At 56.8% G+C, this 24,926-nt stretch overlaps 1 protein-coding gene and 1 long non-coding RNA gene across 6 annotated transcripts in view; one reads left to right on the forward strand and one right to left on the reverse strand.

Moving 5' to 3' along the window:
* Positions 1-20,734, forward strand: part of FAM222A (family with sequence similarity 222 member A) — a 55,813-nt gene extending 35,079 nt beyond the window's left edge. For 3 of the 4 annotated variants that reach the window (XM_045041327.1, XM_045041328.1, XM_045041329.1), the window contains one exon: positions 18,200-20,734. In XM_045041327.1, the coding sequence (XP_044897262.1) occupies positions 18,200-19,482 (1,283 nt within the window). In that variant the 3' untranslated portion in view covers positions 19,483-20,734. Of the gene's footprint in view, positions 1-10,535; positions 14,735-18,199 lie in introns of those variants that run through there. The other variant, XM_045041326.1, reaches the window with a different exon arrangement.
* Positions 1,222-24,581, reverse strand: LOC111557283. Of its 2 annotated transcripts, XR_006587834.1 has the most exons (5): positions 23,528-24,581; positions 9,624-9,775; positions 5,348-5,439; positions 3,587-4,439; positions 1,222-2,421 (listed from the first exon to the last, which is right to left on the reverse strand). It is a non-coding gene; the product is annotated as an uncharacterized LOC111557283 (long non-coding RNA). The 2 variants fall into 2 exon arrangements; XR_006587833.1 differs by lacking the exons at positions 1,222-2,421; positions 9,624-9,775 and having other exon boundaries at positions 3,522-4,439.
* Positions 24,582-24,926: the final 345 nt, after the last annotated feature.

Here is a 24,926-nt window from a genome sequence, read left to right on the forward strand (position 1 = left end):
CGAGATCTCAATACCTTAAATCTTCACAGCGAATTGCATCCTTCTTTGTCATATTTAATACTTTTTGGCGCGAGTTCAATTTTGTCTACTAAGATGGTAACCTCTGCTTTTTTACTTCACGGTTTTTCTTGAAACTTTACCAATCCTTTTATTTCAACCTTTCTGAATCACTTGGTTTAGATGTGACTCATAGACCATAGAGTTGAAGTAAGCTTTGTGATCCAATCTGAATGGCTTTTTAAATTTTTTTGAGAGTTTTAGCCCATTTACGTTTATTGATATGACAGGTGTCTGGTCTATTTTGTGCTTTATTTTAATTGCTTTGAAAAGTCTACGTCTATGTGATCTGTGCTGCTTTGCGTACCTACTAATCATAAAGAAGGTTGATTTTGTTCTAGTGCTATAACTTTAAATAATACCCTAATCCTCTATTTCTTTGGAACAGTACCTATTACTGTCCTTAAAATGAGCAAACTGATGAAATCAATGTATTTCCTTTTTCTCTACATTTTCTTAGAGTTCCTTTCTTTGTATTAAGGCTCCATTACCTGACATCAGTTTTAAATGATATCTTTTGGGGATCCTGGCTGGCTCAGTTGATAGAGCATGCAACTCTTGATTTCAGGGTTGTGAGTTCAAGCCCCACAGTGGGTGTAGAGATTACTAAGAATAGCGGAGGGGGGCATGCCTGGGTGGCTCAGTCAGTTAAGCGTCCAACTCTTTTTTAATGTTTGTTTTTGAGAGAGAGAGAACACGCACAAATGGGGGAGGGACAGAGAGAGAGAGAGGGAGACACAGAATCGGAAGCAGTCTCCAAGCTGTCAGCACAGAGCCTGACACGGGGCTTGAAGTCACGAACTGTGAGATCGTGACCTGAGCCAAAGTCAGATACTTAACCAACAGAGTCACCCAGGTGCCCTTAGGCGTCCAACTCTTGATTTCAGCTCAAGTCATGATCTCGCAGCTTGTGACTTCGAGCCCCGCATTGGGCTGTGCACTGATGGTGGGGAGTCTGCTTGGGAATCTCCCTCTCCCATTCTCTCTGCCCCTCCCCCTGCTCACACTTTCTTTCCCTCTCTCAAAAATAAACATTAAAACAAAACAACTTTAAAACAACTTTTTAAAAAGGATATCTTTTGGGGCACCTGGGTGGCTCAGTCAGTTAAGCATCTGACTTCGGCTCAGGTCATGATCTCACAGTTCATGGGTTCTCACCCCGTGTTGGGCTCTGTGCTGACAGCTCAGATCCTGGAGCCTGCTTTGGATTCTAGGTCTCCCTCTCTCTGCCCCTACCCTGCTCATGCTCTCTCAAAACTAAACATTAAAAAAAGAAAGGATATCTTCTATTCCCAATTATTAAATATGGGGATATCTGCGCTTCTACTGCCATCCCTCCTTTCCCTCCCCGCTTTGTTATTAGCGGTACCATTACTCTATCCCAGGGCTCGGAATGGTGGTTACATCACTACGCCCAGTTATTTTCAGTCTGTCTCCGAGAGAAATAGGGCCAGTGCTCACCACCAGTTCCTGTGCCTCAGTTTCCCATCATCCAAAGTTGGTCCACTTGTATATGGCTTAAGGCCTCACGTGAACAGCACTTCGAGAGTTCCCAAGTTCAGAAAGGTCTGTCGACTATCTGCTTGAGTGAAGGAGAAATAATCCCCGGGTCACTTTGTTTCCTTGAGGGTCTTTGCAGACCATATTCTATTCTCCTCTAATGTTGAATGTTGCCATGGAGAAGTTGAAGCCTGATTCTTCTTTCTTCGTATTTTACTTTGATCTTTCCATATCTTTCATGTTATTACTTTACTAGCATATGTCTTGGGGTTGAATGTTCAGAGTATCTTTTTCCCAGAACACAGTACCCGTGCCCTTTTGACAGGCAGATCCAAGGCTTGTATTATTTCAGTTTCCTTCTTTGGGGGCTCTAGTTAAGCACAGATTGGCTGTCTTTTGCCTTTCGTTTTACTTTTTTTGTGTGTGCCTTGTTTTCCTTATGCACGCCATTTTCCCCTTTTGCTTTTACAGTAAGTTTCTTCTTCTCCTCTTGTATATCTTCTTTGTGGTTTTGCTTTATGGAAACCATTGTTTACTAAGTTCTCTCCTTCACGATGAAATATTTAACTATAATCTTCATCTCTTCTGTGGCTACATTTTTCTGATGGGAAGTAGTGGTTTGTTTTGTTTTTTTGCCAGCTTTTACTTCGGCTTTGCTTTTCCTTCTCATTTTCCTTTCGATTAAGTACTGTAGTGGTTCAATTTTGATTACACCGGAGGAGGCTATTTCTGGCCAGTTGCCTCACAGGTTCCTGCAAGTATGGCTTATTTGTGGGATTTCTTATGTAGCCCTACCTTCTTTGCTCTTCAGAACCAAGTGGGTCTAGGGAAGGTCTATAACCAGCTGATGCATCCCTGGTTCCACTGCGGCAAAGAAGGGGTTTAGATTTTGTTAAGATTTGTACAGGGTGTATCTGTCACAGTTGGGAAGGATACACTACTGGCTGTTTTTGAAATCTACAGCCACGGCACCCTCTCTCTCTCTGCTTCCTCCCTCAGCCCCACTTGATCTCTGTTGCTTTGGGGAGCCTGTCCACCTGTTGTTTAGGGGGTTAGCTATCACCTAGTTTTGCCAGAAATGGAACTTGCATTTTTGCTTCATGTTGTTTGGGGGTTATTTGTAGGAAGAGAAGTTATTATATCGACATCCTCAAAATTGAGGGTCTTCTGCTGGTGTTCTTTCGGAGATAGGAGTATAGAGAAATAACTTGCCTTATCAAAAACCGAATAATGAGGGGCGCCTGGGTGGCGCAGTCGGTTAAGCGTCCGACTTCAGCCAGGTCACGATCTCGCGGTCCGTGAGTTCGAGCCCCGCGTCGGGCTCTGGGCTGATGGCTCGGAGCCTGGAGCCTGTTTCCGATTCTGTGTCTCCCTCTCTCTAGGCCCCTCCCCCATTCATGCTCTCTCTCTGTCCCAAAAAATAAATAAAAAAACGTTAAAAAAAAAAAAAAAAAAACGAATAATGATAGATAATTGTTGGGGGGGGGGGGCTTTGGTTTCAAGGAATGTTTTTTAATGCCTAGTCCCCGTCACTCCTTTATAGGATCTCCAGGGAGAACATGTTCTCTTTTGTTATATTAAGTACTTCACTGAATAGATTGTCCATGGCACCCAATTCAGAAAGAGCGAGAATTTAAAATGAAAAATAACTCTCTTTCCCAGAGGAAACCAGTGTTAGCAGTTTCATAAATACCCTCCTGAAAAATACACACATGCAGGAGAAGCATTAAATACCTCTTATACCTCCTCCCCTTCTCAATCCCTTGCCTTCTTCCTTACCAGTATATCCCGGCAGTCATTCACCACCTGACAGAAAGAATGCCTTCATTCTAACAGCTGCATGGTATTCTATTGCATGGCTAAAGAATAACGTTTTAACCATCCCTCTCTGATAGACATTTAGGTTGTTTCTAGTCTCTTGCTATTCTGAACAGTGCTGTAATGAATCTTTGTACATGCACGTGTGTCTGTGAAAAAACATCTATTCTTCCGTGGTGGACTTACTGGCTCAAAGAATGTGTGTTCTCACCCATGACTGCTCCTGTGCAGCTGGCTGGAGGCAGGGCGAGGCATGACGACCCGGACTAGTCTGTGCTTCTGCTCCAAGACTTGTACTGGTCAGTGTGGAGGGCCACCAAGGACATCCTTCTTCTCTGGCTCACTCAGACCCTTTGACATCTTTGTACTTACTAGAAAAGATACTGACTCTGCCTGTAATTGAAAAGCACAGGGAAGAGGGAGGCAGGAAGGGAGATAAGCAAATTGAATTGGGTGCCCTGCTGCTGGTCAAGGCCTGGACAACTGGCGGAGTCGTCTCCTGCCCTTTCCTCCTGGACATGACTTTGGGGCAGTCAGGCCCTAAGGCAGACCCTCTTGTGCCTGTGGCCCCTCAGACAGAACTGAGACAGGAAGGGCTCTCCCTGAGCTCTGTGACCAGACCGTGGGCTGTGCTGCATTTCTGACCACGGAAGAGAGGTCTCAACTGGGCCATGTGCAGTGTGACCTTGGACAAGTTGGTCAGCCTCGTAGGGCCAGTGTTCTCCCTTCTATAAAGCAAGGCGTCTGGGCAGGTGGACCTGAGAAGCCATCCAGCTCTGACCACCTGTGACAATAAAACGTCAGAAGCCTGGTCGGGGGAAGACATGGCCCAGTCTGAGAGTCCCTCCCTCCATTCCTGTAAAATGGGATGCCGAGCAGCCTGACGACACAAGGCTGCACGAGGCACAGCAGCCACACATACCAGGAACATGGCCAGCAAACCGTTTACCTCTCTGGGACCTGAGGTCAGACAGACAGAGGAGTCAGGAGTGTGGGTGGCCCTCTGTCCAGGAGTCTGGGCAGTTGGCTCTTGTAGCCTATGCCGGGTGACTGGAGAAAGTGACCTGCAGACAAAGGAAAAAAGATGTGTCTGTGTGTGTACGGTGGGCAGGGGAGTCCATTTCCCCTCCTCTACCTCAGGCCTAAGATCTTGGGCTACTCCCAGCGGGCCAGAGTCCCTGGGTCCCAAACAGGACCTGCCCACACCTGGGACAGAAGCCTGTTTTTCTCAGCCGCTCGGGGCCTTCCCTGCTAATAAGTATTTGACTTTCTCATCATGGTGTTGATACATCAACTTTGAGTCACCGCCGCTCTAAGTTCAGGCTGTGCGGAGCGCCCCGGCGAGGCACCGTAGGGGCTTGGGGGGTGGCTCTCAGGGACCTGCCATCTGAGAAGGGAGTGGCTGAGGCAGCTGCCCCAGGAGACTGATGTGAGCCACCGCTCTTGCTCCTTTATAGGTGAGAGCAGTGTACCCACCCTGCCCTCCTTCCCATAAGCCCCTAGGGCACAGGCTTTGAGACCAAGATGGTCTGGGGGTCAAATCCTGGCTGTGCCGTGAATGGGGCGTGTGTGTTCTTGGACAAGTGAGTGGCTGGCCCTTTGTGGGCCTGTTAACTCCACTGTGATGTGAAGATAAGAACAGGAGAGGACCCCCAGGGCCTGGCAGCAGGCTCCAACACTTTACCTGCCCCACCTCCCTCGGAGAGTGGGAGCCCCTCCCTACACCCACAAAGGGACAAGAGGTTCCTGGCCCATCTCATCTTCACAGGAGGAAGGGCTCGCTGACCCAGGAGGAGCAGGGAGAGGCTCTTCTCCCCAGTTCCCACCCCTCATCCCCCCGCCCCAACCCTGACCCCAAAAGGCTAGAACCACAGCCCCATGACATTCCTGCCAGTGCACCTGCTTCCACTGGCACTAATAAAAGACGGAAGAAACAAAGCAATTTAAAATTCCAATAAAATTAAAAACAAACCTCTGGTAGCAGATTCAATTATGTAGCTGTTGCGGAGTGCAGCCTGGGGACAGAAGGAAGGTCCGGTGCCGCCCCCGCCCCGGGAACCATGCCTAGGAGAGGAGAGAGGCTCAGAGACGAAGGGCCACGAGCGAGCCCCCTTTTAGGACTTGCCAACTAAAAACCAGCTCTCAGAAACTAGGAAGGTAGGCAGCTTCCTCTGTCACAGCGGATCCAGCCACAGTCCACAGCAAAGCAACCCGAGGCTTGCTAAGACCAGAGGCAGACGAAGACCCGAATCACCGCCTTTCCACACTGCACAGAGGTCGTGGCCGGCCCAGTGAGCGCGAGAACAATAAATAAGTTACAAGGACTAGAAAGAAGGAAAACTAACTGCACAGAAACCCCCAAAGAAGTCAGTCAGCAAGACTGCGGATACAAGAGCGGCGCACAGACGCAATCGTGTTCCCTACGACGGGAGTTGGCAAACATTTTCTGCAACTTTTCTGGTATTTTCATCCCTGCAGGCCATCCAGTGTCTACGGTAACTTACCCAGCTCCGTCACACTGTAGCTAGCAAGAAAACAGCCGCAGATTCACGGACATGAATCGGCGCGGCTGTGTTCCAATAAAACTTTATTTACAAAAACAGGCAGCAGGCCAGGCTTGGCCTGTATGCCACAGTTTGCTGGCTCCTACGTTACACCAAATACAAAGAGCTAGAAATTACATTTTTAAAAAAAGATACCATTACCGATTTTTTTGGCAACTGCTTTACGCCGACGGTAACACCTACCATACGATTCACCCACTCAGAGTGCACTAGTGAATACTTTCCAGTGTAAATTCACAGGGTTGTGCAGCCGCCACCACTACTGAATTTCCAAATGTTTCCTCATCGCCCCAAACAGAAACCCCACACCCATCACCAGCCGGTCCCCATTGGCCGCAGCCACCTTCCAGCTGCAGGCAACCACGAAACCTCCTGACCTACTTTCGGTCTCTGCGTTGGTCCCTCTTGATGTCCCGTATAAATGGAATTGTACCCTGTGTGGCCTTTTGTGTCCAGCTGTTTTCACTCCCTGTGTGTTCTGGGTTCATCCACGGAGTATCAGGTGTCCGTACCCGGCTCCCTGTCACCACCGAGTAACATTCCGTTACGTGGCCGGGTCGTGGTTCACCGCCGATCAGCCGACAGGGCTTTTGGGTGTTTCCACATCAGGGGCGATGGTGTGAAATGCCGCTCGGAACGTTCCCGTACAAGTTTTCACGGGGATGTAGGTTTTCATTTTTCTGGCACGTAAACCTACGAGTGGTATTGCTCGGGCACAAGACAATTCTATGTTTAACTTTTCTTAATAATTAAAAAATTTTTTAATGTTTCTTTTTGATAGGGACTGAGTGGGGGAGGGGTAAAGAAAGAGGGAGACACCGAATCTGAAGCAGGCTCCAGGCTCTGGGCTGTCAGTACAGAGCCCGACGCGGGGGTCAAACTCCAGAACCGCGGGATCATGACCTGAGCCGAGGTCGGACGCTTTAACCGACTGAACCACCCAGGCGCTCCTTAAAGTTTATTTATGTATTTTGAGACAGAGAGAGAAAGCATGCCTGTGCGGGGGAGGGGCAGAGAGAGGGAGAGAGAGAATCCCAAGCAGGCTCCGTGCCTAGCTTGGAGCCAGACGCGGAACCGTGAGATCGTGGCCTGAGCTAAAAAAGAGTCGGGCGCTTAACCGAGCCAGCTGCCCAGGCGCCCCTCTGTGTTTAGCTTCCTGAGGAAGTGCCTGAACGGTTTCCTGAGTGGTTGTGCTCTCGCCCATGCCCACCAGCAGTGTACGGGGTTCCGGTTTCTCCACATCTTCACCCAAACCTGCCACCCGGCTTTCTGATTCCAGCTGTCCTGCTGGGCACAGAGTGCTTGCTCACTGTGGTTTTGATCTGTGGGTGGTGTTCTGATTACCAGGTCCGCCTCTTCATTTGTTACGGGTCCATTCAGATTCTCTGTTTCTTCTTAAGTCAGATGGGTAGTTTGCATCTTTCTGGGAACTGTCCACTTTATCCAAGTTACGGTACTATTACAATTTATTAAGGAACTAAAATAAATTGGTAAAAGAGGTAAATGACCTTTGTGGAGAAAAATTTATATTGTGATTTTTCTTTAAAATGTTTTTGTTTTTGAGAGAGCACAAGCACGGGAGGGGCAGACAGAGAGGGAGACAGAGGATCCAAAGCAGACTCTACACTGACAGCACTTAGCCCAATGTGGGGCTCAAACTCATGAACCACCAGATCATGACCTGAGCCAAAGTCGGACGCTTAACTGACTGTGCCACCCAGGTGCCCCAATCCAGTGATATCTTTTAAAGACCTAAATAAACGTGGATGTAGATTATGCACACAGACAGAGTTTGGTATGGAAAAAAGTCAACCCAGTCCTTAAATCCTGACCATGTGTGTGTTGGGGAAGGGGGGTGTATAATTTGAGAAGCTGACTTGGTCAGCAAAGTCACCTGTGCCTTGCCCATTCTTGGCCTTTTGTTCTTATCAAAGTAGTATTAGGACAGGGGACCGGGCTAGTGCCTCCCTGGCTTTACGGCTGAGGTGGTGGGAGCAGCACAGGGACAGAGGGAACCAGGGCAGGAAGGAGAACATCTAGAAATGGGTCAGTGTGCATGTGAGCTCCATCCGGGACAAAGCAGGCCTTGCAAGTCCCTGGGGACGGACAGGCAGTGCGGGAATGAAAGACGTCGGAGCCCTACCTCACACCACACGGCAAGAAGAGTTCCAGACAGACTTAAAAACCTGGGGCCGGGGAATGCAAAACCTTATCCCTCTTTGAAGAAAATGGAGAGTATCCACCGGGAAGGATTTGCAAATGGAGAGGGAGAATAAAGCACAAATAAAGGAAACACATTGGACCGCATTAAAATTAAAAACTGCAGCTCGGCAAAATACACCATAAAAAAAAGTCAAGACTAGCCAAAAATAGAGAGAGGGTGTCTGCAGCACTTATAAGGGACCAGTATCCAGAGTAGAGACAGCCAGGGACGAGGCTGCAGAGAGAGACAGCGATGGGGAGGGGCAGGGTGAGTGGGGAGGGAAGGGTAGATGAGTCAGACCCACGCTGTCCTGGATGGAGACAGACAGGGGGGTGTGTGTGTGTGGCCAGAAGGAGGAGAGAAGAGGCAGCAGTTCTAAAGGGCACTGGGCAGACAGGCAGGCCAGCGATGCCGCAGGCGGGTCGGGAAAACAGCAAAGCCAGGGTCTGGGTACCGGGAGACGGTGAGAAGTAAGCTCTCAGAAGCCAGTCAGGGAGCAGCAAAGGGAAAGAGACGACGAGAGTCAGGAAGGTCCGGCTGGGGAAGCATTAAAGCCCACGTCGGCCGCTCCAGGGCGTGGATACCAGGGCGTGGAAGGTGTGTGCCTGTGAGCACCTGCTGGTCTTTGTGAACAGGATGTCCCTGAATATCTGGGCACAAGTGGCTCCACGTGTGTGCCCTAAGCGCGCGCGTATGTGTGTGAGAACCTGCATGCATATGCACACACGTGGTTAGAGAATGAGAGGCTCCTTTGTGCAGCGCCCAGTGATAACCACCACCCTGCACTGCCTAGGCTGGCCTAGAAAGAGCTGGAAGCCAGGTGGCCAGCCTTTTCTGAGCATCCACTGTGTACCAAGATTTCTCATTTAATCTTCCTTCACTCTGTTCTCATAGGACAAATGGAGGCCAGGGAGCCACGGGGTCACCACCGTGAGGTCACCCAGCTAGTAATGGGGGCACCGGGATTCACACCCCGGTCAGTGGGCTGGGGGGAGGTCAGGATTGTTGGCTGCCACCCCTGTCTCTCCCCACATCCCTCCCAGCGGAGGCCAGAGAACAGCTGCATCTGCCCCGGCCCAGCCACCCTCCCCACGCACCCCCCTCCTTCCTGGGCGGCCTCATTAGGGATTCTGCCGGTGCCACCAGCTAATTAGTGTCACGTTAATTGAGCATTCAGGAGGCTGCCACCTCCAAGGGCAGAGTGTCGGCAGCAAAGGGGAATGCAGATGCAGACTGCTCCTCCCTGTGGGCTCGGGCCAGGCCCTGTGCCCAGGGACCCCTTGCGCCCCGGAGCAGCCCGGGACACCCCTCCCCCCATTTCGACAACGTAATGCCCGCTGTGACTTCCTGAGCCCGAAGGCAAGAGGCAACAGGCAAAATCTGCAACCGCAGGAGAAAAGAGGGGACGTTTGCTGAACGCCTACTGTGAGCCTGGCATACCTTTAGCCCTCCCTCTCCTCCTACGGGAGAGCTGCAGTTACCTCCATTTCAGTCACGAACTCCAGGGTCCGCCAAGGGGACGGCTTCTGCAGGAGTGTGTCCAGTGGACCAGCAGGAGCCTGCGTTCAGCTGGACGGCACCTGGAGGCGCCAGGATGTAGCCCCGGAAGGTGCCTGGAGTCCCACAGAGAAGCCTGGAGCATGGGGGCAGGAATTCTGCGCTGGCATCCCACCCCCTCGCCCACCCCCACACCCTCCTCAACCTGCCCCTTGGTGAGCAGGTACCGCACACCTTACAGGGCAGAGTATCACATGGACTTCAGCCTCCTGTGATCTGTCCACCCCTTCGTCCCCTTAAAGATGAGAAACGGGGTCACGTTAAGTGACCTGTCCAAGGTCACCCGGAGCAAGCGGTCACACCGCGCATCTGTCCGCCACGGCCTGACTCCTGCCAGAGTCCGAGCTGTGCACCTGTGCCCTGTGCGGTCTCTCCAGCAGAGCCCTCACCCCTCCACCCCTGCTTCTCCCCCTCCCGATGCGGTGCCGCCGAGTCCCGCTCTCCCGTCTCCCTGTAGCCACATTAAATCCCACTCAAAGGGCCGCTTTTAATTGGCTTAATATACTCGTTAATAACCACGTCTCTTTAACGCACCTGTAAAAGGCTCATAACATTAACGTAAGGGCAGTGACGGCTCATCCGCACTTCCAGCCAGCCTTTTAAATTTCCTTTAATGGGGGCCACGGGGCAGGGGCAGCCCAGCTCACAGGGTGGGTGCCTTTGTTTCCATGCACGGGAGTCGGGTGCTGTCTGCCTGCTGCCCCTCAGCCTCTCGGAGTCCTCAGAACAGAGAATTCTCTGGACTCGGCAGCACTTTCCAAGCACCTGCCGTGGTTCCACACATTTTTTTTTTCAGGCGTCAGGGTGGTGAGAAAGTGCGGGGCTTGGCCTCGGTACCTAGCCCTGGAGACAAGTCAACAGGCAGTTACAGCTTGGGGAGCCCGTTGTGGGGTGGGGGGTATGTCCCGGCTGAGACCGGGAGCGCCGGAGCCAGCTACCCAGGGCGGGTATAAGCAACCTTTCGTACTTCATTCTCCCAGCACGAAATCCAAGCATCTTCTGTGCTCCAGGCACTGTTGGGACAACTGCACCCAACCCCAGGCTGACCACTCTCAATCAGGAACCGGGGAGGACCCAGAGGTGTCTCAGGGCGCGGGAGACAGGCGGACGCAGACTGGATGAGTTGGGTGTGTGCGGGAGGGGAGCACACGGAGGCCTCGTTCCAGCCGGGCTCTAAAGGACCAGTGGGAATTTGGTTACGGAGGGAATGCGTGTCGGTGTGCGAGAATCATCCCAAGCCACGGCGTCTGTGGTGCCCAGGGGACACATGGCCAGGGCTCAGATCCTGGCTCACGGATCCTTTCTGTGTGACCAGAGCTCTCAAAGTGACGGTCCTTGGGCCGTTTCCCACCCGCCAGGTGTATGATTTGCCCCACTCAGTGACGGAGCCTGATTTCAAGGGTGAACGCCCCCGGGCAGGGCACGGCCTCCCTGTGCACCTCACCTCCGTCCCTGCCCCGCCTGGGCCTTCGGGCTCATTCCCGGCCCATCTGTCCTTCAGTCCTCAGCAAAAATCCCCGCTTGACACCCTGTTCCTTGAATGTCTCACCTCTTCTGAAACCCAGGGCTGCCTCCCAGGCTGCCGTGAGGACTTCAGGAGGGCGGGGCTGTAAGGATTTGGCACAATGCCTGGCCTGGGGCCACACTCAAGGGAGGGTGGTTGTCGGCTGGTGAGAGGAGGCCCGGGGGCCACCATGTGTGTGTCCAGGGGCCTGTGCGGAAGGAGGGTTGCAGAGAGAGGTCAGGGTCAGATGGCTGGGGCCTCGAATACCATCCTGAGCAGTTCAGATTTCACAAACACTGGGGCCCACCGGAGGGTTTTACAGCGACCACCCCCCCCCCCGGGGACTTGGAGACAGTGGAGGGAGCTCCAGTGAGTTCATCACCACCAGCAACTACAGCACCCACTGAGGACAGGACCCTTTATGGTCCTCACAAAAATTCTCCAAGGACAGCAATAGCAGCAGCGTCCCCATTTTACGAGAAAACGGAGGTTCCCAGAGGGGTCGTGGCCCGCCCAAAGCCACGCGGTGCGTGTGTGGCACAGCCGGGATCTGAATCCAGATCTCTGGGACTCGGCCCCCATCTGCCCCCCTGCACCATGATGCCTTTTCAAAAGGCTGCCAGCCGCCCTCCATGCTCTGCCTGGGAGCAGAGGCGGCCGGACAGTGACGGGCGCCCAGGCGGGCAGACAGGGAGGGCCTCGGGCTGCTCAAGGCCGAGGGAAGAGGAGGAGGGTTTGAAGCAGGCTGCGCGACGCAGACGTCAAGGGCAGGAGGGCCCTGGGAGAAAGGAGAGCTGTGCGCCTGTCCCCCACCCTAAAGCAACGCAAGGTCACGGCCAGCCACTGGCAACGACAGAAAAGCACAGAGAAGAAACGAAACGCCCCCTCACCAGGCAGGGCCATGCTGGCATCTGCGGCTCTTTTCTTCTTCAGTCTTGATCTGACCCCCCAACGCTTCAACAGGGAAGGAGAGAGACGGAGGGCTCTTGAGTACAGCCCCTCTGTCACCTCCTCTTTCCACATACCTGTACTCTATACCTGTGCCCACTTCGTCAGAGCCTTCCAGAACCCAAGTCTCAATGCCCAGCAAAGCACATCGCTGCTGAGAACCTGCTGGGTGCTCTGTCTCGTGGGGACAGGCTGCTCCCAGGACTTCCTCCTGATGCCCCTATTCCTGCCCTATTTTCCACCCAGTAGCTCAAGGGGTCCCATCAAAACTCAAGGTAGGTCACGTTCTTCCTCTGGTCCCCACCCTCCAACGTGGACCAGGAGCCCAGGTCCTCAAGTACGCCACCCTGTCCATCTTCTACGGGCCTTCCCTGCTGGCTCTGCTTCCCCAGACGCACCTCGTCCACGCCCCTTGGCCTTGTTGCCTGCCGTCCCCCTGCGGACACTGCTCTTCGTCAGACAGCCTCACGGCCCACTCGCTCACCTTCCCGCCCTCTCTCCAAGGCCGTATCATCAGAGACACCTTCTTCGCCGATCGCCGAGTCCACACTGAACACCCCTCCACCAGGTCTGCCCCGTCCCCTGTGCCCTGCTGTTTCTGATACTGTGCTTGCACAACAAATTACCCCAAAAGTCAGTGGCCTCCGACAGCCGTGCGGTACGCTCAGGGGTACGGACAGGGCACAGGCTGGGGGCTGGAACCTTCTGAAGGCTTTTGCTTCCTCATATATCAGGTGGTTGATGCTGGCGGCCGAGAAAACACCCACACGTGGCCTCTCCACGTGACCTAGACTTCCGAGAGCACAGTGCCTGGGTTCCAGGGGCGGACGCCCCAAGGCACCGACACAGAGCCACCTCGGGCTCCGGGCGAAGCCACGCCGCAACAACCCAGCCACACAACATCGTGTCTGCCCCGCTCTGCTCAGTAGAATGGAAGTTGCCCAGTTACTTCCTGTTCGAGTGAAGGAAAAGCGACCTCCGTGATTTGTGGGAGGAGTGGGAGAATTCGTGGACGTGTCCTAAAACTACCACACCCACTCTATCCTTGTTTCCGGGGCTGGTTGCGGCCTGACTCGACGTGTAGGATTGTCGCCCCACGAGACCGTCGGCTCCGTGAGGGCAGGGACTCTGCCTGGGCTTTGGTTACTGCTGCTTTTCCCAGGCCCTGCATAGTGCCTGCATAGACGAGGGCCCAGGAAGCATCTGGTGGATGCGGGGCTGAGGGGAGGCTTCCGAGAGGCAGCTCTCCACGAGGCTGTCCGCTTGGCTTAGTTCCTCCCAAGTGTCATGACTGGCAGTGAACAGGGGCCCCCAGGCTGGACGGGTCCGTCTGGGCACAGCGCCATCATTCATTGAGACGTTCCCGAGCACCTACTATGTGTCCTGTAGACACCGGGGACTCCGCAGTGAGCAAGCCAGCTCAGGGAGCCCAAGCCTGGTGGGGGAGAAGGACGAGTCCCTGGCACGTGGTGACCAAGCCCAGGCACTGATGGAGCCCAGCTGGGGGGACCCGAGAAGGCAGGGAGGGAGTAGCACTGAAGAGAGGCGCTGGGATCCCCCAACAGGCCCCCTCCCCTGCCACCCGTTAACCCTGTGAGCGCTCTTCCCACGTCCCCCATCCTCACCGCTGCTGAGAAGCCCGCCAGAGACAGCCGGCTCGGCTGGTGCCATCTGTGAGGCCTTTTTTGTGTCATCACAATGGCCACACGGGGCTGTGCAAGAGCACTGAACTGGTGGCTGGGCCCCCCTCCAGGAACCCTGGTGGGAAAAGCTGGGTGTGAGGCACCCAGGGTGGCTCAGGAGAAAGCCTTCAGGAACAAGGCACAAGGCAGGGGCTGCGGCAGCCACGGCCTCAGCGCAACTGGGCCAGGTTTGGGACCGGGGACTCCGGTGACCTGCAGGGGCACACCCATGTCCCCACCCAAAGGCACTCCCATTCAAGACACCGGAGAGCCCTGAGCACATGCCGGGCGAGACCCACTCAGGGCCGTGGGCTGGCAGGCCCTAGCAGCCAGCCAAGGGCAGGGGTGAGAGCTGCTGGGCCTGTGACCTCTAACGGCTCACCTCCTGCCTCTCGGAGCCTCCGGGGTCCCTCCTTTGGATTATTCCCACCCTCCCCCCCCCCAAGTTCTATGGAAGAGGGAGAGCCTCTCGAGTGTCCTGGCTTCACGGGGGCCTGCCTCGTGAGGCGAGCGTTATGAAGACTTGGAAGGAAGACACGCCGGGTCCAGTCTCAGCACCGCCCCTTGCCCGTGGCGTGGTCTTAGGAAGCTCTGAGGTCATACCCTCATCTGTAGAACAGGGGCCTCTGCTAGTTATCTGTTGCTGTGTAGCCGGTGACTCTAGAACTTAGCAGCTTGAGACCTGGACAGACGTGTGTTCTCACTCATGGTCTGTGATCAGGGATTCAGGAGAGGCTTAACTGGGTAGTTCTGCTCTGCGTCTTCCATGAAGCTGCAATCAGGATGCTGGCCGGGACCGTACTCATCCGAAGGCTCGACCGGGGCTGCCTCGCATGGCTGTGGGTGGGAGACCCCCGTTCATCTCCCCCGTGGGCTGCTTCCCCCACAGCAAGCGATCCGGGTGAGTGAGGAGGAAGCCACAGCGCCTCCGTGATCTGGCCCTGGCTGGGTCCACAGGACCTCACGGGTCACCTGGGTCAGCCCCACTTGGGGGCGGGGGGGGGGAGCAGCACACGGGCATGAGTACCAAGAGGTGATAGTGATGCAGAGGGGTGTGGCACATCTTGGTGGCTGTCTGCCGAATGCTTTGACTCATCTGCTGCCTCATCTGTAAAGTGGGGACCACCGCTCACTTCTGAGTGGTCAGGTGCTCCAAATGAGACGTCAAGAAAAGCCGTAGGCCCAGAGTCTAGCGCATGCTCCGTGCTCACCAGAGGGCAGGCTCCATCCACTCCCCCAAGTGCTGCAGGGACCAGCCCACCCTCCTGGAGCCCTGATGGCCAGCAGGGGGGCAGATGGGCTCCTCATTTCAGTGAATGGGAACCAGTAACAGGCAGTACTTATTCCCAACCCCCCACCCCCCGCCCCGCTCTCTTCTTCTTCTTAAAGGTTTTAAACACCTAATTTATTCCATCCATTAGATAGATTTTGTAGATTTAATCATTTTCACAGTTGGTGGCTCATTGGATACTCAAGATAAACTCCAAATGAAAGTATAATGGTGAGGACAAATGAGTTTTCACACCACAATGGCAGAAACCTGCTTGGGAAGAGGGTTTAAGAGGAACAAAAATACATACAGATATAATTTTTTTTCCCCGGCAGCCGCTTTTGCTGACTATAGTAGGTTACCACAGTTAATTTCACCAGTTTTGTTCATCTGTAAAATTGCATAAAAGTGACATTTTTGTGCTCATTATAGCAACTGCTGATTTATGGCTGGTAAATGAAGAGCTGGTCCCTTTTTTGCGGGACTCTCCGAGCGGCGCTAAGTGCCCATGAAATTGCTTGTATAATGTAGTTTAAATCCAATCTCAGAGAAAGATTCCCCCGTTGGCCAAAGTGACATTTCCATTCTCCACACCGAGTTTATTTTAGGCCACTTAGGGAGGGGGCTGCCCCGGGCAGGGTCAGGATGCGGGCCTGTGGCCAGCCAGGGGTCGGCTCCACCTGCCGGGCCCCGAATTAGGCCCGAGGGATGAAGGGGCACTCCCCTGGTCTCCTTGGCATGCTGAGTGCCGCCTGCCCCTTCCCTCCCTGCTGCCCTGCCCAGGTCAGACCACATTCCTGCACCTTAGGGCAGAAGGGAATGACCTTTGCAACACGCATGTGTGCCCCACCCCTCCCCTGCCCTGCCCTGCGGCGAGGAGGCCCCTTTGCACTGGCCCCCTGCCCTCCCAGGCCGCCGGTCTCTCCTCTTCCACACGCCTGATCCGGGCTTCTGCTCTCATCCACATTACTTACAGTTCCTCCCTCAGGACACGCTTCCTCACCTCTGGACCTCTGCCTGTGCTGTTTCTTCTGCCTGAAATATGTTGCTGTCCCCTCTCCTCACCCCTTTTGACATCGCCCTCACTGGGATGCCCTTTCTTCCAGAACGCTGTCTGGCTTTCCAGAGCCCTGCTGGGTGAGGCCCCCGCCCCATCCCCAAATGCCTTAGCCTTCCCATCACAGCACGTGTCTCACTCTGACCGGCTGTGAGCCCAACAAGGGGCTCAGGGGCGAGGCTCTGGATGGATGGGATGTGGGGTGAGACCTTCAAGGGATGGGCAGGTGGGGTCTGCACTCCACTCCAGCCACAGTGCCAGGACCTCCCGGGCTGGCCAGAAGGAAGGGCAGCCCGAGCCCCTGCCCTCCCGCCCCCAGGACGGCCCTCATCCCAAGCAGATGGGGAGGGCGTCAACACTCCCACTCGGAGAGCACCCGGTGCTGCCCGCGCTCCACCACGCCCAACTCATGAACGTTCGCAGCCACCCTGGGAGGCGGCGTTCATGGCGGTATCACCTCCCATTTTACAGATGAGGAAACTGAGGCACCCCATTCTCAAGTTCCCCCTGGGAGTCACCGGTGGGCCCCAAGGGTCTCATGAGGCAGGAGAAAGGCAGTGTGCTGCAGAGACCTTGTAGGGAGGGGCCCCTCGCCCCAGGGCCTAGACAGGTGACCATCTCCCAACTCCGACTGTGTGTCTCACCCCCTTTGGCAGCCAACACTCCAGGCCACCCTGCACAACTGACACAATCATGATCCCCGGTTCACAGGTGGGGAGGCTCAGTCAGGCAAGCCGCAAAGCCTCACAGCCAGGCAGGACTCCGCTCAGGCCAGCCAGCTCTAAAATCCGGAGACCTCCCATCTGTCTCCCACAGCCCGCCCCGCCCCACCCTCCTCTCCCCACCTCGGGAGGGTCCTGGGCAGCACTGAGGAATGTCTCAGGCCCCGGGGAGGGGCTCTGGATGGAAGAGGGGGGTCTGCCCACCAGCAGCCCACCTCCCCCAGGACGGTGGCCGGTAGGACGGTCAGCCTGTCACACCAAGTGCAGCCTCCGGCCCCACAATGACAGCGTGCAGAAGAGGCAGTGGTTACCACCCTGGCCTTGTAGGTGACAGGCAGACTTGGGGATGGGACGGGCAGCCACTGTGGCTAAAACCCGTCCTCCCCTGCCTGCTGATCAAGGCAGGTCATGTGAGCAACCGCCGAAAGCCAACAGAGCAGCTCCTGTCTGTCCCGGGCCTTGTGCTGGGCTCTGTCCACATAGCAACACATTTAACTATCCCATAGAGGTCAGCAGGTGGCCATCGTCCCATTTTACAGATGAGCCAAGGGAGGCGCAGAGAGGATGACGAAGAAATAGGAGGAAGGGCCTGCCACCAGTGTGGTGTGAAGACGGGGCGCCAAGCGTCAGTGAGGGTGCGGAGCCCCCGGAACTCCTGTTTTCCGCTGGGGGAGCGCGGCCCGACACAGGCTCCTTGGCAAAGCGTGGGGCGTCGTCTCCTGAAGCTGCAGGTTCACCTGCCCCGAATCCCCGTCCCGGGCAAAGTCCCAAGAGAACTCACTGGGTGCTCCTACACCAGGAAGCGTGGCAGTGTGTGTGTGTGTGTCAGCCCCAAACTGGAAACCACCCAAATGCCGTCAGCAGCAGGAAGGAGGAGTCCACACGAGGACCACACGGCCGTGAGGAAGCGCGAACCACGGCCACCTGAGTGAACCTCACAAAACACCTTGGGTGGCAGAGGCCGATGTGGCCGAGGATGCCTGGCGGGATTCCAGCCCGCGTGTACAGACGCTGCCATCGGAAGTCAGGACGGCTGTGCGCTTGGGCGGAGTCGCAGGCGACACTCTGGGGGGACCGGCAGTGACCCATCGCTCGGCCCAGCGCGTTCCGTCCGTGAAAGCTCAGCTTATGATGCATGCAGTTTGCTTTCTGTACCTTACACCCAAGGCGAAGCTCTGGGGTTTGGAAGGGACAAACGGAGGGGCGAGGGGGCAAATGGGGACCCAGAGGAGGGAGTGGCAGGGCTGTGGCCACACCGCCTCCCCGGGTCGCGGGGTCAGCCCTCACCTGTGCTTTCCTCTCCGCTTGTCTCCGCAGGTGAGACGGCCGCCAGCTCCATGCATTCGTCCCGCTACCCGAGCCCAGCCGAGCTGGACGCCTATGCCGAGAAGGTGGCCAACAGCCCGCTGTCCATCAAGATCTTCCCCACCAACATCCGGGTGCCCCAGCACAAGCACCTGGGCCGCACGGTCAACGGCTATGACACCAGCGGCCAGCGCTACAGCCCCTACCCGCAGCACGCCGCCGGCTACCAGGGCCTGCTGGCCATTGTCAAGGCCGCCGTCTCCTCCTCCGGCAGCGCCGCGCCTGCCGGGCCTGCCAAAAGCGTGCTCAAGAGCGCCGAGGGCAAGCGGACCAAGCTGTCACCAGCTGCTGTGCAGGTGGGCATCGCGCCCTACCCGGCGCCCAGCACTCTGGGGCCCCTGGCCTACCCCAAGCCGCCCGAGGCACCCGCCCCACCACCCGGCCTGCCCGCGGCCGCCGCCACCGCCGCCTCCGTCATCCCCCTGCCTGGCCGCGGCCTGCCCCTGCCGCCTTCCAACCTGCCCTCCATCCACAGCATCCTCTACCAGCTCAACCAGCAGTGCCAGGCCCCGGGCGCCGCGCCTGCCGCCTGCCAGGCCGTAGCCGGTCCCCACCCCAGCCCGGCCAAGCACGGCCCCGTGCCCAGCTTCCCCGGCATGGCCTACTCGGCTGCTGCCGCCGGCCTGCCCGACTGCCGGAAAGGTGCCGAGCTGGGCCAGGGCGGCACGGCGGCCTCGACGTTGGCTGGGGCCACCAAGCCTGCAGGGTACGCCGACGGGGGCCTGGATTACCTGCTGTGGCCGCAGAAGCCGCCCCCACCCCCACCCCAGCCGCTGAGGGCCTACAGCGGCGGCACGGCGGCCAGCAAGTCCCCCGAGGCGTGCGGGGGGCGGGTGTACGAGCGGGCCAGCGGGTCGCCCCTCAGCTGCGCCATGGGGCTGCCCACCGGCTTCACCGTGGGCCAGTACTTCGCCGCCCCCTGGAACAGCGTGCTGGTGACTCCCACCAGCGATTGCTACAACCCGGCGGCGGCCGTGGCCGTCACGGAGCTGGGGCCGGGGGCGCCCCGGGAGCTGGCGGGCCCCCCCGTGGAGGCCCTCTCGGGCCTGCCCAGCAAGAGCGTGTGCAACACGGCCGTGCTGAGCAGCAGCCTGCAGTCGCTGGAGTATCTCATCAATGACATCCGGCCGCCCTGCATCAAGGAACAGATGCTGGGCAAGGGCTACGAGACCGTGGCTGTGCCCCGGCTGCTCGACCACCAGCACGCCCACATCCGCCTGCCCGTCTACAGATAAGGCCTGCCCGGCGGACGCGTGGACAGACGGACAGGGCGTCGAGCGGGAAGGCAGGCCGCAGAGCAGGGTGGGCGGCGCACAGGGGCGCCCAGCCTCGCCCTGTGCCCGAGTGCCCGTGGGTGCCCACAGGGAAGCCGGGCGGGCTGCTGCCGTGCGGCCACCTGATGGGGAGTGGCGGGGCCACCTTTCTCCCCAAGGCCCCTCCCTGCTATCGGCTGCCCGAGGACACGGGGAGGGCCCAGGACCACCACTGACGTCCACCACTTCCTCCATCCAAGCTGGCAGAGGCAGGGAGAGAGAAACCACTTTAAAACAGGAATGGTTCTTGCTGGCTTTCCCAAGAGAGGGGCTCAGGCCACGGGGGGGACACAGGAGGAAATGTGATGGTCCAGAGTCAGGGTGGGGTCAGAGCAGCCCCCAGGGGTCAGAGAGCTCCTCCCCCCACGGGCTCCCCGTCTCCTGGAAAAGGAGCAGAGAGGGGGTATAGGAAGTCACAGGGCCTACAGTGTCCCCCACTGGCCAATCCAAGTGAAGACCACTCTGAGAGAGGCTCCAAGGACCACCAGTCCCCCTGCTCCTCCTCCTCTAGATTCTCCTTCCCTCCTCCCATTTCTTCCCCAAACAGAATTACACCCCCATCCCCACCCTCCAGACCCCGTACTACCACCATCCCCTTTCTCTCCACATCTTACAGGGCTGCTGGGCACGGCTGTACAGGCTGTGCACCGCACAAGGGCACCTCGTCCAAGGAGACACCATTTGCATCCTAGACGTGTATATTTGTTACGGCAGTTTTCTGAATCTTGAGGAAGGGGCGCCATTTTCCTATTCGCACAAAGGCACCACAGGGGCTGACGGTGGGCCTGCCATCTTAGACACCAGTCAGAGGGACCCTGGCCTGCCTTCCTCAGGGGTTCTCCTCAGAGCCAGTGAGAGGCAACCTACTGGTTTTAACCGGGAGACCCGATCCAACGCCCTTCCTGCAAGCTGCCCTCCAAGGCCCACCCCACACCATGGGGAGGCAGGCAAGGAGCCCCCTCTTCGGTCCCCAAGTCCCGGCCCCTCTGGCACTCCGGAAGCGGTACTGTATCTCTCCAAGGCCTGTTCGAGCACTAAGTGCATTTACAAATCTCTGAGAATGTTTTTTTTTTATACTAAAATTGACCATTATATTCTACTGTGAGAAGTGCAGTCTGCACTATATTGTTTTAAAAACGAAGAGAAAGAAAAAAAAAGGAAAACACAGATGGTGTCTCAGCTGTGGAATTGTTTTGTTCTCTCCTTCCTCCCTCCCTCCCTCCCTCCCTCCCTCAGGAGTGAAACGGGCTGTCTCCCCCGCTGCCGACCGGGCTTGGAGCCCTGAGGAAGCAGGCCAGGAACCTCCTGGCACCCGCCGGCCACTCTGCATTCAGTGTTTCATTTCCTTTTCCAGCTCTTTCAAGGTAGACACCGTCATTTACCCCGTTTACATGTCCGCACACAGGCGGAAGGCCGCTGGGTCGTGGCCGGCGACCGGTCTACAGAGCGGCTGAGACGGAACCAAGCCCGGGCCCCTTGGCTCCTTCCCTGAATGGTGCCGAGGTGGTCTGGGGATGGTGTCTCCCTGCATCACGAGATGCCTTCCCAGCTTTTCCCCTGTGCCTGACCCGCTCCAAGCGTCCACGGGGCAGTATGGCCGTGCGCAGGCCAAAGTGGCTGTGGCAGTGACCTTCTCCCTGGCCAGCCCCGGCACACACCCACTCCAGGCCCCCGCGCCTGGAGATCTACAGACTCCCCCACCCCGGGACACTTGGCATTCATCAGGCACCCAACTTTGTGCTGGGCGTGTTCGTACACACTGTATCTCACTGGAGCCTCGCCACATGCTTGCAAGGTAGTAGGTGTCTGAGAGGAAGAAACCGAGGCTCAGAGATGTTAGGTGACCTGCCTAAGGTCACACAGCAATTCTGAAAAGTTGGGGTCTGGACCCCACAGCATGGACTCTTTTTCACATCCTGTCTCTGCCCTCTCCCCGGGCAGGGGAGCCCGCCATCTAGCCTGGGGGACCTGGGGAGCCCCCAGTTTGTTTTTGTTGTTATTTCTTTTAAGTTTTTAAATTGGTTTTTTTAAGCTTATTTATTTTTGAGAGGCAGAGCGAGCAGGGGAGAGGCAGAGAGAGGGACAGAGTTTGTTGAAGTGGGCTGTGTGCTGACAGCAGAGAGCCGACACAGGGCCTGAACCCATGAACCATGAGATCATGACCTGAGCCCAAGTGGGACGCTTAACTGACTGAGCCCCCAGGAGCCCCACCCCCAGTTTGTTTGATGCAGGCCTCCCTTCCCATGCTCGGAGCCCCACCTGGGCGCCAGGGCGGGACCCAGGCCCTTCGGCACATCACTGTCACGCCCTGGGGAGCAGCCCCGGGGTCCTGCTGGTGACAAGCTGAGAAAGTACTGCCAGGCAGGCCGCTGGGGGTGATCATAAGTGGGAAGCAGAGAGCGATTGACAAAGAGCTCTTCTGACCTCCCGAAATGGGAGTCTCACAGCAGCTGCATCAGGTACGTATGCAACAAAGTCATCCCCATCTTACGGGATGAGAACGCAGAACCTGAGGATGGCCTGGCGGACCGACAGGAGGGGAGCGTCAGGCCCCGCACCCGGGCTGGGCTCGGGCAGCCTCCGCCCTCACACAGAGCTGCGGCCGGCCTGGGGCCGCGCAGTGCCGGGGAGGTCCCTGGAGGTGGGCAGCCCAGAAGGCCCAGCCTCTGGAGTGAGCTAGAAGCAGGCTGGAGTCGGAGCTTTGTTCCTCCGAGTGACCCTGGACCAGCGAGGGAATTCAAGAACACGAAAGCACCGTTCTGGAACTTGGAGAGGGGCAGAGGGACAGGGTCTAGGGCTAGATTCAGGGCTGGGTGGCAGCCTGTGGCTCAGCTGTTCCCAGGGGCCGCCTCCGCACCAACGTGATCTCCCAGTAGCCCAGGTCCCCACGTCCTGGGCCCACGGCCAGGGGCATCAGGGGAGCACACGGAGGCAAGCCTGGAGCCACAGGCCGAGCCAGGTCCCTCCATTTAGAGATGCTGGAATTGCAGATTGAGGACCCGCCTCCTATCCGGGAAAGGCTCCACCTTTGTGGGGCGGGGCCTGCGCCGTGGGCGGTGGGGGCACGTGGCACAGACACACTGGGGCCGGCCCCAGGGTCCGGCTGGGGTTCTGGCCCTGCCCTAGCACCGGCTTCCCCCGGCACCTTGGCCGGGCTCCTTCTTCCCAGGAGCTGAACTAGCTGACCGCGAAGAGCCTTCCAGAATCACCATGCTGACATGCCGCAGCCCTGCCCTTTATATCATCGCCTCGCAGTGCAGGCGACCACGACGTTACCATCGACGCTACAATCACCAAGGGCCCACAGTCACCCCAGACACACTGGTCACCAGGCTCGGTGCTAAACGGTGTTAGTCGCCACGACCATTCACCACGATACGGGTGCACGTCCCCGTGTCCCAGGTGAGGCTAGTGACGCCCCCAGGGAGGGCAATCGCTTTGCCCGGCGTCAGCTGAGGCCGGAGGAGGGCGAAGCAGCTGGGATCGAACCCAGGCCTGTCTGATTCAGAGTCTGACCTCTGACCTGCCGCGCTTTGCGGAGAACAATAAACTACCACCAAGCCCCAGATGTGGCCCCCTGGGCTCCAGCACAAAGGTCCAGCCTTGGGGCCCCCACTGCCGGCTGCAGGGTGTGGTGCTGGGTGAAGGGGCAGAGGGGACAATCTGCCCTCTGTCTGTCCCCCCCCCCACCTCCCCAACCAGAGCTTGTGCAAGCCCTTCCCTGTCTCCAAGCCCCTCCTGGCGACCCCAGGCTCCTCCTCCTGCTGTGGGCTCACACCCCTGAGAGCTGAACTGTCCCACGCGGTAGCCACACGTGGCTGGCACGGAACTTCGAGGATTATTAGCACTTACTTCATTAACAAGGGCTACAAGACCACCCCATCTTACAGACTCCAGAGCTGCCCGCGAGGGGCCTGAGAGCCTGGGCAAATATTTCAGTGGAGGGTCCGGTACAGGGGACACTCACCTTTCCGGGAAGCTCTGTGCTTTCTTGACCCATGTGCCAGCCTTCAGAGCCCCTCCCCACTTCTGGAGAGGGGAACCTGAGACCACGTCAACCCCTGAACTTGCCCGGCAGCAGCCAGCGACCTCGAACCTACGCTAGGGCTTCCAGCTGCGCCGAGACTCCGCCCCCACACGTGCACCCTGTCCCACTGCGCCTGCGCATCCCAGGCTCCCTTAAAGGGCCCTGGTGGTCCTACCCGCCCCCTGCGCGGGCCTGGAAGGTGGAGCCCAGCTAGGGGGGCGGGTGGACTGAAGGATTTCTGTTTAAATCACCAGCACGGCCAGCTCACTAGGACTGTGGTGGCTGGAGGGGAGGAGGCCGGGAAACTGGCTTCAGTAACTCTTCCACTAGTCCCATAGGTGACTCTGGGGGGACTTGTGTGGCCTCGATTCCAGATCTGTCAAAGGAGGTCGTGGCATCTGAAGGACGGGATGTCACCAGGTGATGTGTGATCAGAATGACAGGGCAAATGGGCCCTGTGAGAGGGACCTGCCTGACGGCAGTGGGGTCTAGCGGTTAGAGGATCAGACAGACCTGGTTCCAAGGTTGACACTGCCCCTCATGAGCATGTGGCCTTTGGCAAGTGACCACCCCTCTCTGAGCTGCCTATTTCTCCACTGTAAAGAGACTGGTATTACCGCATTATCACCGTGTGCGGTTGAACATAGGAAACAGGTGGCCAAGTCCCCTAGGGAACAGAGTCCGCTTTAGAGAAGATGCCCCCAAAGTTAGGTGTGTTATTTCTGTCATCACCTACTCCAGCTGCTTTCACCTTGGAAAGTGCGTTCCCCTGTAAAAAGAGGTCCAAAAACAGATGCATCCCTCTCCCTCTCCCTTGGAGACGCCCAAATCATATTAGCATATTAAAGGCTCTGAAAAGTCCTTCAGGCAAAGTATCCATCCTTTTAACCCAGCATTTCCCTAACTTTTTTTTAGTTCTTTTTTTCAATGTTTGTTTATTTTTAATTTTTTTTTAAGTTTATTCATTTTTGAGAGGCAGAGACAGAGCGTGAGCGGGGGGAGGAGCAGAGAAAGAGGAAGACACAGAATCCGAAGCAGACTCCAGGCTCGGACCCGTCAGCACAGAGCCCGACGTGGGGCTAGAACTCACGAACTGCAAGATCATGACCTGAGCCAAAGTCGGATGCTTATTAATGTTTATTTTTGAGAGAGAGAGAGAGAGAGAGAGACTGAGCATGCGCAGGGGAGGGGCAGAGAGAGAGAGGGAGACACAGAATCTGAAACAGGCTCCAGGCTCTGAGCTGTCAGCACAGAGCCCGACGCGGGGCTCGAACCCACAAACTGTGAGACCATGACCTGAGCTGAAGTTGGATGCTCAACTGACTGAGCCACCCACGAG

This window comes from Felis catus, chromosome D3 (genome assembly GCF_018350175.1).
Source record: "Felis catus isolate Fca126 chromosome D3, F.catus_Fca126_mat1.0, whole genome shotgun sequence".
Classification (NCBI taxonomy): domain Eukaryota; kingdom Metazoa; phylum Chordata; class Mammalia; order Carnivora; family Felidae; genus Felis; species Felis catus.